This window comes from Nothobranchius furzeri, chromosome 4, assembly GCF_043380555.1.
Source record: "Nothobranchius furzeri strain GRZ-AD chromosome 4, NfurGRZ-RIMD1, whole genome shotgun sequence".
Taxonomy (NCBI): Eukaryota; Metazoa; Chordata; class Actinopteri; order Cyprinodontiformes; family Nothobranchiidae; genus Nothobranchius; species Nothobranchius furzeri.
Genome location: NC_091744.1, coordinates 46521577 through 46535416, shown reverse-complemented (window position 1 = coordinate 46535416; position 13840 = coordinate 46521577). Strand labels below are relative to the sequence as shown.

At 48.2% G+C, this 13840-nt stretch overlaps 1 protein-coding gene across 2 annotated transcripts; it reads left to right on the top strand.

The window, feature by feature from the left end:
- The first annotated feature begins 121 nt into the window (after window positions 1-121).
- LOC139069618 (uncharacterized) lies at window positions 122-2412 on the top strand. Of its 2 annotated transcripts, none has more exons than XM_070550205.1 (2): window positions 122-364; window positions 425-2412. In XM_070550205.1, exon 2 carries the CDS (start codon window positions 911-913, stop codon window positions 2183-2185), a length of 1275 nt encoding a protein of 424 aa, XP_070406306.1. In that variant the 5' UTR covers window positions 122-364; window positions 425-910; the 3' UTR covers window positions 2186-2412. The 2 variants fall into 2 exon arrangements, with proteins under 2 accessions (XP_070406306.1, XP_070406307.1); XM_070550206.1 differs by having other exon boundaries at window positions 122-449; window positions 510-2412.
- The last annotated feature ends 11428 nt before the right edge of the window (window positions 2413-13840 follow it).

Genomic DNA, 13840 nt, shown 5'->3' with positions numbered 1-13840 from the left:
GAATGGTGCCCCGTATATCTAAGAATATCTTAATTAATTAATAAATCAGTAAATATTCCCATATTTACAGAATTTATTGAAGAATCCAAAAGTAAGTTGAAGCTTACTAATTGTTCGCTCCTAATAACCCCAACATTTTATTGGTGCAGCCCGCGTGAGGCTTGGATACACAGAGATTTCTATCCGGCACAAACAAACAAATAAATCCAAAGAGCTTGAATTAAAAATAATCCGTTGTTCAGCCTTGAACCAGCAACAGAGTGGTGCTGATTTCGCTGAGCAGGAAGCTGCATCGAACTCTCACCAGTAACTCAGTGCTTCTTTAAAGGTGCAACGTGTAAATTAATTCTGGTTAACCTTTTAGGTTAAAATTCAGCTTTTCCTTAAAGGTGCAACGTGTAATTAATTCTGGCTAACCTTTTAGGTTAAAATTCAGTTTTTCCTTAAAGGTGCAACGTGTAATTAATTCTGGCTAACCTTTTAGGTTAAAATTCAGTTCCTCATTAAAGGTGCAGCGTGTAAGTAATTCTGACTAACCCTTTTAGGCTAAAATTAACTGCTAATTTAGCGACTTTAACTCACAGTGGCTATTGTAACTAACTGAAACCTTCACTCAAAGACTGATAACACCTTGTTTGCTAATATTCTGAAGGAATAACTAGCATATTTAACACTGCAAGTGTTGTAAGACGTTGCTACGGCAACGCACCAGCTTTTGCTAAAATACTGAAAGGAATAGTATTTTAAGCATCAGTCACGGCATTCCGTGCAATCTTAAAACGCTAAAACCTGTGCGCACAAAGGTTAATTTAGTGTTTTTCTGCTACAAAGCTAGCAGTTGCTGCCCAAAAGGTGCAGCTTGAGCTATCTGCAGAAGCTCTACTAGGCTATTTTTGGTTCGGTTGTTAAAATGGAGGGACAGAGTAGTGAACTGACCAACTCCCGGCAACCAGGTGGCGCTGCGGCCCACGACTATGAACCTGGCCTACTTTCTGGACAAATATTGTCCAAACTGGTCGCGGTTGCTCGAGAACCCGACTACCCTTCTAGGGATTTCACTGAAGAACAGCGTAGCGACGAGCTAGAAGCTGTAATTGATCAAATAGAAAACCCGGATGGTACAAAACCAATCCAGGTTCACTTAGCTAAGTTAGCCTTGATCCTCTATCAGAGAGAACTCCAACATGATCGAGAGATCATGAAGCTCCAGAGCATGCTAGCTGAAAGGCAGCAAAATGGAAGGCAGAAGGATGACGAGGAGGAAGCCAGCACCGATTCTGGGGAAGATGGGGAGAAGACCCCGCCCCCTTCTGCTGATGACAACAGACAGTGGGAAGGGGGGGAACACCGTGACTCTGAGGCTGAGCCAGAGTGCTCTCCCACACCGGTACGAAAGCAAGCCGGCAAAGCCAACCAGGGTCCGCCCAGGACGATCGCCAAAGACCAATTGGTTCCCTCCACCCAAGGTAGCGAGGGACCGCCGTCCCGCCGTAAAGGTAGGCTACCTCCTGATACGGCTCCATACGATAATCAACAGTATGTGGTGTGGGACTCTCTGGACGGACGCACGCCGCAGGGGAGAGATGAAGCTTATCTGTCCCAACCTTCGGCCCCGTTCCCTACACACACTATAGGGCATTCAGGACCATCTAGGGGCCGAGGGCAGTTCGCCCTCGAACCCCAGGTTGGACCACCACCCTCATCTTCACGGCCTTCTCAATCAGTGAGAAGTCGACCAGCTGAGCGGCACCTCTATTTAGACCGCTCCCCCAGTCCACGAAGGGTGCAAGGTGCCGATTGGGGTTATGCACCCCAAGCTGCACCTCCACCATCCACCCATCCTAGCTACTCCGGTATTCGGCATGCCGATAACCAGCTGCAGGACAAAGCATCATACGCCAGTCCGTACCCGGACAAAGCGTATTACGCAGATGCCCCAGTTGAAAGACGCAGGCTGCACTACGCAGACGTGCCCGGGAGGAGGATCTCCCAGGACACCCACGTGACGTGCCAGCAGCCCGCCACAACATGCCGGACCCCGATTTGGGCCCCAGGAGTCAACATTGGGAGCCCAGAGCACACCAGCGATATCCAGCGCCCTCTGAGACAGACCGTGGGTCAGAGTCAGAGGATGACGCGCCGTACCGTGAGTCAGGGCTCCGTGTACGTCAAATTGAATCGCTAGCTAAAGACATAGAACGCTTTGATCCTAACACCAATGAATCCAACGTCGACGATTATCTCAGGGAGATAGAACGTTGTCTGCTTGATCTTCCAGCACCCTCTTCAAGGGAAAAGCTCAAGCTAATTTGGAAAACCACATCTAGAACGGTGCACGGTTTCATGGAAACTCTACCACCTGACATTCGTGATCGGTACTCCTCGCTCTGCCGAGCGTTGAGAGATGAATACGCCACGTATGCAGACTCTGCGTCAGCTACAATGGGGGCCTTCTCCATCAAACACGGGAGGAACGAACCCCCCAGAGAGTATTATCGCCGACTCAAAAGTGCTTATTTCCAAGGTCGAAACGGCCCTGGGCTCGAGGAAGACCCTGCCTTCAGATCCCTGTTCATTCACAACCTGCACGAGTGTGTTCGCTCCGAAGTCTCAATGTATTGTCGGATGAAAAAACTGACAACTCAGGAGATTAGGAGATACGCTCAACAGGCTTGGGAAGCCGGCGGAAAGCCCCAAAAGCCTGACGCACATCACCGCGTCATGCACCTAACTCCCGACACCGAGCCGCGTTTGGAGCTTGAAGGCACAGAAGCTCCACCCACTAAGCCAAAATCTGCTAAACCTAGACCTGCTAAACCGCGAGAGCAGTCCCAATCTCCTCAACAGGGGAAGGGGGGTGCTGATTGGCCACCTAGGTCTGGACAATCAGACAGGAAGTGGCCCAACCAAAACCAACGGCAGGCAGGTCGGAACAGTGGAAGGTTTAAGGAGCGCCGCCCACAGGTAGGTCCCGAACACAAGTCCGCAGGTGAGTACTTGACCAAAGCCGACCTCCAGGAGATGTTTCAGCAGTTCCTAGCTAAACAGAAGGAACAGCTGAGATCTGCAGATGAGACCCCTGAACCAAAGTCTGCTTCTAAGAAGCCAGACTCAGAGCCAACGTCCGCATGACTAGGCGTGGCTCAACCCCCCAGCGTGGCCAGGACTTACCTGATCAGTTGGGGAAACACTACTGGTAGACCACAGGAGTCTCCTGAAATCTACCCCCCAGAGAAACCAGATACTAAATTTCTGAAGTTCCTTGGTGACTTAACAAACCATGATCATGCTCGCCGTTTGTACTGTAGCACCAATCTAGGTGGATGCATACAAGTTGATGCTCTGCTGGATACCGGCTCAGAAATCACCCTGATGTGCTCCACATTGTTCCATCGCGTGTCTGACACCATGCGGTCGCTCGGGAAACCAGTCCAGGTAGAACCCTGTGACCTGAAAATCACCAGCTACACCCAGACCCGGGAGTGTATCACTCACCGGGCGTGGCTGGACATCACCTTCCAAGACATGGCTCTGGTTCACCCGTTTTATGTCTGCCAGCTAGACACTGAACCACTTCTCGTTGGTCAGGACCTGCTTGAACGTCTAGCTCCCCTCATCGACTGCCAGAAGGGTCAACTGTGGGCCCAGGTGGACACACCTAAGCCCTGGAACCCAGATAGCAGCCGACCATCCTCCATTCTTGAAGTCAGCATAAGTGAGCCGCAAAACCCTTGTTCCAAGGTCATGCCCCTTCCTACGGCTCCCACAGACGATGTCCGCCTGCAAAGGCACGAAACCGCTCCTGGAACTCCTCTCTGCACACATTCATCTTTTCTCTGCTCGCTGAAGAACGTCAGCCTGCAGCCATATGCACCACACATAGTTGGTGGTCTTACCATCAACTGCACCCACATCTCAGATGCTCGCCTTGCTCTTTGGTCGGAAAAGTCAGCCATCAGCCAGCAGATGTTTGAACACCTGCGTCAGAAGGACCCCCTTCTGGTCAGTGTGACACGTAGCCATCGGCTCTTGTCACCTACTTGGCCGCAGAGGCTCCTGAAAGCGCCAGAGGTCTGCTCTCTGACTATCCAGCTTGGAGCAAGACAGCTCACACATACATTCAGCATCATACCACAGCTTGATCCACCTGCACTCATCGGAGCAGATCTGCTGGTTCGACTCGGTGCCCAGCTGGACACTTGCAATCAAGTCCTTTGGGCCCGGGCCACACCATCCTCTGAGCCTGGCTCAGAAGGCCCTGAACACTTGCTGTCCGGTCAGACCATTCCACAGGCCTGCCGTGCAGTGGTTGAGGCCAGCACGGTTCTGCCCCCACAGGTCAAAGGAGTGCCCGTTCGTCTGACTCTGATGAAGCATCAGAAGCTGCCAGGCACACAGGCCTTCTTCCAGCCATCACCACACTTCTTGGAGCTCAACTTAGCCGTCTGTGGCACGCCACTCTTGGAGCTGAACAATCGTTCTGCGTACTTGTTGGTCGAAAATCCGACCCAGAGTCCTATCCACCTGCCGGCAGGAAAGCCCTTGGGCATGCTGATAGATAGCTCATTCCATGACTTCGAACTTTCAGTCCCCGTGATCGGACAACTTCCGTTGTTCTTGAACGACAGACAGGTTGGTGCAGACACATTCAGTACTTTCCCTTCACAAATGATTACCATCAAGCGGCATGAAGCCCTTCCTGAGGAACCCATTTGCAGTGCAACCTTAGATACTGACGGCGGTCAGTGTCTAACGGTTTTTGCAATAAATACTCAACCCTCTGAGTCACCGGTTGAAAGCCCGGAACACCAGAGACCCTCCTCCTCTGAACCTTATGACGGCTTCGAGGCCGAAGTCAGCCAGCAGCTTGACAAAGCGGATGCGCTGGAGTCAGAGGAGCAGAGAGCAGCGCTTAGAAGCCTGTTCTATGAGTTTCAGTCCATCTTATCCAGGGACTCCCTGGACTGTGGACTCACAAACCTGCATACGGTTCGCATTCCAACGAACCCGAATGCCCCTCCTACTTTTGTACGTCAGTACAAGATTCCCCTCGCTGCTTATGAGTCGATCCAGGAGATCCTCGATCAGCTGAAGGAGAAAAACATCATCAGAGAGTGTAACTCCACTTACAACTCTCCCATCTGGCCGGTTCTGAAACCGACTGGGAAATGGCGTCTCACCATAGACTATCGCGCACTGAACAAACAAGTACCTCTCTCCAGGTGGCCTATGATCCATTTAGATCAGGAGCTAGCCAGAGTCAGAGATGCTCGTTTCTTCTCTACGGTTGACGTAGCCAACGGCTTCTGGACCATGAAGGTTGAGCCGGCGGACCAGTATAAACTGGCTTTCTCCTTTGGAAATCGCCAATATACTTGGAACCGCTGCCCCTTTGGCTACTCTAACTCACCTGCCGAGTTCAACATCTTCCTCCACAAAGCCATGTCAGATGCTGCTTCCAGAGGGAACCTCATATATGTCGATGACATCTTGATGAGGAGTCGAACCTTCGAGGAGCACCTGGCCGAACTCCGTCACGTGCTGCAACAGCTCGCTGACGCCGGAGCTAAATTGGCGATTCTCAAGGGACAGTGGTGTCGAACCAAAGTGGAGTATGTTGGACTGCTGGTTGGCCCTAATGGAGTCGAGCCCCAAGCGGGACGCATTAGAGCCATTCAGGACATCAAAGCCCCAGCTAATCTGACCGAACTCAGGAGCTTCCTCGGAGTCTGCAACTACTCCAGGCAGTTCATTGAGGAGTACGCTGAAATAGCGAGGCCCCTCACTGAGCTGCTTCAGAACGACACACCTTTCGTGTGGTACAGACCCCAAGAACTCTCCTTCCAGTTCCTAAAACAGAAGTTGGCGTCCGCACCCTGTCTGGCTTACCCAGACAAGGATAAAGAGTTCTACATAGAGGCTACTTTCTCCTCTCACTGCCTGAGCGCTGCTTTGAAGCAGAAACACGATCAGGACATGAGAGTTGTGGCATACGCCAGCAAGCCTCTGAGCAAGGTGGAACTCCAATTCTCAGACTGCGAGAGAGCTCTCCTCTCTACAGTCTGGGCCGTCGAACACTTTCGTAGTTACATCGGTGGACAGAAAGTGATCATTGAAACGTGTCATCAGCCCGTCACCTTCCTAAACAGCCAGCGACTTCGCGAAGGAAGAGTGTCAAACAGCCGCATTGCGACGTGGATGATGGTGCTCCAAGGATACAACATTGAGGTCAAGTATGGTCAGAACACCAAGCTAGCGCTAGGACAAGGGCTAGCAGGCTGCCAGCACTGTGACTCTGACTCCGTCATGGGCCCCCTGGACACACCTGCCGCAGTCTACCCAACCGCATCCAATCATCGCTACTTTGATGAGAATGTTTGCCAAGGGCTTCCGAAAGTTTACACTGATGGATGCTCCTACCTTCACGAAGGCCAGCTCCGTGCTGGGGTTGGAGTCGTTTGGGTGGACTGTGACACTAAGCAACCAAATCACTACCGGTTGGGCCAAAAGTCTAGTCAGTACGCCGAAATTGCTGCAGTGTTGATAACCCTCCAGCAGGCGGCAGCCTTGGACATCACTCAAATCGTCCTTTGCTCAGATTCAAACTACGCTAGACACAGCTTCATTTCTCACTTCCCCATGTGGAAGGAGAACCACATGAAAAACGCCAGGAACAGAGACGTGAAACACTCGGAGTTATTCCTAGCGTGTGATCTGCTCACCACTGAGAAAGGCATAATGGTCTACTGGAAAAAGGTCAAAGGTCACTCCAGGACCCTAGGTCCAGAGAAAGATGGTAATGACGAAGCTGACCGCCTTGCTAAGCTCGGTGCTGACCAGGGAACCTGCTGGGAATTCAAAGACGAGTGGCTTCCACCCAAGGCCGTTCACAAGGTCTGCGCGATTACTCGTCGCCATGCTAAACAGGCAGACGAACCTCGGACCGTTGAGGTACCCGTGTTTCTAGGCAGACAACCACAGGACGCGGACTTAGTCACCATGCAGGAACAAGATCCTGACCTGAAGCTCATCCGCGAGCTTCTCCAAAAGGGCCCGATGTCTAAACAACCATCACCACCTATTGGTGCAAGCCAAGATTTGGTAAACCTGCATCGTCAACTCACGCACCTGAAACTACAAAACGATTTGTTAGTTTACATGCGTGACGATCACAGCCCGCCGCGCTGGGTTGTTCCACTCGACCACAGAGGAGTGATGCTTGCCTACGCCCACGACACTCCGGTTGGAGGTCACCGCGGAGCAAAAGCTACCCTCGCGTCACTGACAGAAGTAGCATATTGGCCGTCGATGTCCAAGGACGTACACAGCTATGTCCAAGGCTGCCTCATCTGTGCCCAGTTTCAACCCTCCCAGCCGCTTGCTAGAGCACCACTGCAACGCAGGGGAATAACCTTCCCTTGGTCCCACCTGCAGATCGACTGGGTTGGACCGGTTCCCAAATCGGCAAGAGGAAACAAATATATGCTAACTGTAACTTGCAGTTTCACAAAGTGGGTTGAGTGCCTTCCAGCGCCAAACGATACAGCCGTCACAACCGCTGTACTGCTGATTAACCACGTTTTCAGTCGATGGGGACTTCCACTCTGCATTGACTCTGACCGAGGAACTCATTTCACATCCAGTGTAATGACGTCCCTGTTTGAACTTCTGGGAGTGGAAGTGAGATTCCACCTTCCCTATCACCCACAGTCATCCGGACAGGTCGAACGGATGAACCGCACGGTCGTCTCTATGCTCAAAAAGTACGTCTGCTCCACTGGGAAGGACTGGGACGTCAAGCTCCCTCTGGTCCTGATGGCCATACGGTCCACTCCACAGCGATCCACTGGGGTTACGCCCTTTGAGATGATGACCGGCAGACTGATGACTCTACCACTGCACCTCCTGTATCACCCAGAGGATGTCAGTGTTGCCACTGCCTATACCGCTCATCAGTATGTGGCAGACTTGAAAACACACCTCAGAGCTACGTTCGCGCACGCTCAGAAGAAACTGGAGACCAACGTAGAAGGCGCTAAAGCCTACTACGACCAAAAGACAACCAGCCGCGAATACGAGGTGGGTGACAAAGTATTCTACTTTCGGTTCGCCCAACCGGCACGCAAACCTAAGAAGTTCCTGCCCTGCTGGTCAGGACCATTTGAGATCGTGGCAAAACTCTCTCCAGTTGCATACAGGTTACGCATCACCAAAGCGAGACAGGAGCCTGTCTACAAATGGGTACATGCAAACCAAATCAAACCCTACGTCAAACCATCCCCGCGGGTACAGAGACCAGACTCCCCGCAGGAGGTAGACGTAGTCTCGACATAGTTCTATGCATGGAAATGGAAAGGGGGGGAAAGTGCACGTTTAACCCACTAACATGTACTAACCGACAAAGAACCAGGCCCCCCCCCGCCGTCACTTTCACTAACCAAGAGAAACTCCTTCCTAGACCGCTAACAGGATGTACCTACTAAAACCTTACAGAGTACTCTGGTACTTATACTAGGCTCTGATTAATGAATCTCTACGTGCAATCAAGACTTTGTCTGAAACCATACATCAGGATATTGTGTACACACGAGTGGTGAGAGATTTGATGCAGGACCTGCTCAGGGAAGTAAGTTCCACGCTGGACAGCTTGGTTGAAAGTCGTATTTCCCCGTACTTGGTACCACTGGACCTGCTCAAAGTTAGCTTGACAGCTGCTACCCCTCTACTGTGCACCTTTCACAAATCCACCTAGCGTACAGCCTAGGTAGTGCAATTCCCATTCACGTTGATGCAGAAAATTAGAACTCGGTTTCCTGTTACATGTTCCCATAATTGTGACACCTCACATCTATAGGTTTAAGTCGATGCTGAACATTGGTATTTGAAAGGACGGTAGGCATTTCCACTTTGAACTAGAAACCTGACACTCCATCACCTCAACCTCGAACAGCATGACTCAGAGATTGAGATCATGGACGCTTTCCAGGGTTATAACTTTGCCTTCGATTTAGAAATTGACCAACAATTACTGATTGAAGGAACCAAATTTGCTAAGTTCACACAAAACCCGCGTGAACTTACTTTGACGCCCAAGACGCTACATTGACACAGATTATACGACTTTAATCTGCACATTGGTCGCCCTGGGGATGGAATGGCTCATCACGGCCGTGATAGCTTATTCCGCCTACAGGCGTGTTAAGAAACTCCAAGATAAGATGCACTTGCTCACCTACGGTGTGCCTCGTGACCGCGTTCGGGGAGACTCCAAGCGTGAATGTACCACTCCTGTCTAAAGGGGGTGAGCAACATTTTCTTTGTTATTTTGTAACCCTAAGAGTAGTTCTCACTTTAGTCTACCTCACATTTTTATCTGAGTGTTGCATTATGTCACATTCTTTATAAGCTACACACTGAATGTATGACCTAAGAATGTATTTTATGAGACCTCAAGGTTGCTATGAATTTTCTTGGATGTTATATGTTACATGTTTTTTTTTTTTGGGTTTTCTGTATTTTTGTTTCTTACTTGGTCACATATTGACTAGTGGTTATGTGCCGGCCCAGCTCAGTCTGTCAATGACTCTGTCTGACGCACCAGCACATTGTAGTACCTCTTAGTTTTATGGTCCTTGTTTTAGCCCAAAGACTGTCCTGATCCACCCTTTGGACCAAAAAAGGGGGGAATTTTGGGACCACATAGGTCAATGCGCGTTTGCGAACTATGGACCTCGTACATCACCGCGTGCTCCATAAACTGAACTGTATGGCCGGCGGTGAGATGCCTTTGTGTCCACTCGTGGAGTTAACCGTCCACCGACCTTCCTCCTTCTACACTACCTCTCGCATGGACGACATCATCATTGCGTACCACCTGCGTGAGTGGCTTCTTCTCGTTATGCGCGTTGGGGACTATCCCGTTTCCTATCCTCTTTGTGCCTGACCAGGATCAAAGACCAAAGGCGCCAGGATCCAAGACAAAGACCAAAGACTAAGGCGTCCAAGGAGACCAACGTCCTAAGGGACAAACCCACCTGTGCTTCCGACAATCAAGTCGACCTACGTTCATGAGGAACAAACCCATCTGTGCTTCCGACGATCGAGCTTTGGGCGCGATCCCCGAAACCAAAAGGGGGAATGTTGAGGGTCTGACCTCATGAGGAAATTACTATGCAGTGATTTTCCCCAAAATGACTGTGCTTAAATTGCTCTGAAAAGCAAATAATCACATCAGCGCCAAGAAACTTCATTTCCCATGATGCTTTGCACACGGAAGCATTGTGATGACGTCACCGCCTAGTACCAGAAACACGTTCTGCGCATGTGCGGGAAGCCGTGGAGCTTTTCCCGCGAACTAAGACCATAAATCTTCAGCAGAGACAAAGAAACCTCGTTCTTTTGCCCAGGATACCTGGCGGTGAGGACACGCTTGTCGAACGCTCCGACTTCTTTGAGCACGCGGAAGCTCTAAGAGCCAAGTTGAGCCCACGGGACCGCTGATCTGCTCGTTTCTGCTCCCCTCCAGCTGATGTTTGAGGACACAGAACCCGCGGAGGGAAACAACAACTCCATCCAGCTCTCAGAAACGCTGTAAGTTGTCAAACTCAGCCCAAAAGGAACTTCGTTTTCTTTGTGTCCAGCCGTGGAGAAACACTCGTGGAGCCAAACAACGGAGAAAGCATCAAACCGGCGGATGACGCTGAAAACTGCGGAGAAACACGGAGAACCGTCAAATCAAAAGGGGGAGGGACGCCTCGCTCTTTTGGTGATCAGAAAACTAATTTTTCTCTCATTCTTTTCTTCTCCCGTTTCCTCTATAGTCCAGAATAAGCAATAAAACCGCGCTATTGCTTAAAAAAAGTAGCTTCGTGTTTTCCTCTTTCGTTCCAAATTCGTCCTTCGGGTCATTTTGAAAGAATAAACTGCTTATTAATCATTGTTTGGTATCTTTAAATGTTCGGCCATGGCCAGGCTGATAAACTAAGGATATTAACTCGTGATTAATCTTTTGTGTTGTTGCATGATCCTTTGAAATGTTTTGAGTGATTTAAGGTTAAGTTACTACTGATTCTAAGTGCTTTGGAAGTTAAAGTGCAAGTTGCCACCCACACTTTAGCCAGACAAAGGAGTCAGCCATCTTGTATTCAAGACTCCATTTTGAATCCATACACACGCACACACACTACTCCTTTGTGAGAACAAAGGACCCCATTCATACATCCTACATACACACAAAACACCTTGAACATTATTTTGAATATACATCCTTTTATTATATCACATGGTTATTATTCATTTATGCCACTGTTTATTCATTTGACAAATTGTTAATTAAACGTTATAAAATTCAGATTTTCGTCTCCAGTAGCTTTGTTGTGTCGAAGAGAAGTCTCTGCTCCAAGGATTCTACGAACTTCAAGAAAGACTGATAAGAGTTTTGGATTCAATTTTTCCCCGGAAAAAGGGGAATGGTGCCCCGTATATCTAAGAATATCTTAATTAATTAATAAATCAGTAAATATTCCCATATTTACAGAATTTATTGAAGAATCCAAAAGTAAGTTAACGCTTACGAATTGTTCGCTCCTAATAACCCCAACACTGTGTTTGAACCCAGAAGATGCTTCTTGATGCCACAGATATGTGATGATTTAGTTTGTTTCTTTATTTTACTCAAGAATAAGAGATTAAAATATTACTAAAGCAGTTCAATGTAGTTAAATTAGTCATTCACATGATTCTAACATGCTGCAGTGTGTGTGTGTGTGTGTGTTACACATATAGGACTGCATGAGACAGCGTGGTTTCATCAAATCCATGCAGTCCTATATCTTGGCTGAAGTAATGGCTCAGGAAAATAACATATTACATAATGACGTCTCTGCAGTGTTTATGATAACGTTTTATCCTATCTTTGGTCTGGGAGGTGTAACATATCATGATACAAGCCTTTTAAAACATGTTAAAGTGTTACAAAAGGAGATAAATGCATAAATTTAAAGTTCATGTTTGGAGACCAACCTTCACAGTTTGGAGGCTCACGCTGGTGAGGAGACACCGTTAGTTCTAGTAACACCTGGGCTCCCAAGGCCTGTTCTGACAGGATGGACGTTACGGGACCCTTAAGGATTCCAGTTGGATGATTGGAGGATTATTTAGGAGGATTGGAATGAACAAACTGATTTCAGTGGTGATCGGTTAAATGAGTGAGTGAACCCACCACCAAGGATGAGCTCTGCTAACTTAAAAATCCGCTGCTCTAAATAAGCATGAAGGTCAGAGAGGAGCTCTAGGATGGACACGGATAAAGGAACTGTAATGTAGAGGTAAAGTAGGGCAGGGCCAACGTTAGCAGCGGTCATACGATCCATCTGAAATGTTTGACTGCATTAGGCTTGTTATATTATGTAACAGGTTAGAGCACAGTCTCATGTTAGAGTTTTGTCATGAAAACATTGAGATACCTCACATGCTGATGGCATCTTAAAAAATTATTTTTTCTCAAAGAACAATTTTAACCACAATTGAAACTTACCATCCTAGAAAAACCTCGTCCAATCAATGTGCACATCCTGTTCTCACCGATTGGATAGAAATCCCTCCTTCAAGCTGTGCGTGTGCGCGCACACACGAGCGAATTGTGAACTGGCGTTGTGATTTAGCACTACTTAGATGTAGCCATCCTTACGCTGACAAAAATGTAACTAAGTAACTTTTACTTTGAGTACATTTTGTTTACGATACTTTTTACTTTTACTTAAGTAAAAATTTAGGCAAGTACTTTTACTTGTAATTGAGTAAAAAATTATCAAAGTATTGGTACTCGTACTTAAGTAGGAAATTTTAGTACTCTTTCCACCTCTGCTCGCAGGTGACGATGGATGAAGATATCGCATTAGAGTACTTGTTTAATTTGTAATTTTAATTCCGGTGCGTGTTAGCAACCGAAACACATCCTCACGTGCTTGTGGATATCATATAATGCATATGAAGATATGACTGTAATAATAAGTAAAGGTTATCAGCTGTAGCTTTAGTGTGCTCATAGGAAACGTGACAAAAGAACACAAAATACATTTCTCTTTATGGCCTATATAGTTGTCATCATCAACGTAACATGATTTAAAGAATACACGTGACCAACTAACATTTCATGTTCTACCACCGGATGTTGGGATCAAAATATGAACCAATCAGATCTTAGATCAGGTGAGAGCCAGGCGTTTCCCGTCATCCTCTAGGTTTTGCAGCCGAGGGAGAGCAGCTGCAGCGCCTTGCTCCAAAATCTGCGGCCGCCTTGATCTCACGAGGTTATCGTTGTCTATGTATGCATGACATCAGAGCAAGTCAGACACAAATCTAACCGGCATGCACTGTGCGCCGATCACCGGTGGTCTAATCTGCGCAGAACTGGCTCATCTCGAACACAGCCATACTCAGTCACCTGATGAGTAGATAAATACATTTTGCCGTAATATCGAGTTGTTGAAATTTTAAACAAGTAGCAGGAGATATTGTTAGAGCTGAATATGGTGTTCTAATTCACCACTAGCACTGCTAGCTCAAAATTAGGCTCTATGCTTTGCCAGCTGGTGTCTATTTACAAATGTGATCACAGCAGTGTTTGCAAATGCAGACTTGGCAACCCCATGCGCTCAAATATGATTGGCTCTGGAATCAGGAAGTATGAAGGCAGGGCAAATACACACACAGGTCGTGTTCAAGTATGAACTCTAACGCGATATCTTCATCCATCGTCACCTGCGAGCTACACATGTAGGGAAATCTGTCCGACTTAAACACCGGCTTTCAGCCACTCCACCTGCTACTTCCGTCTGCT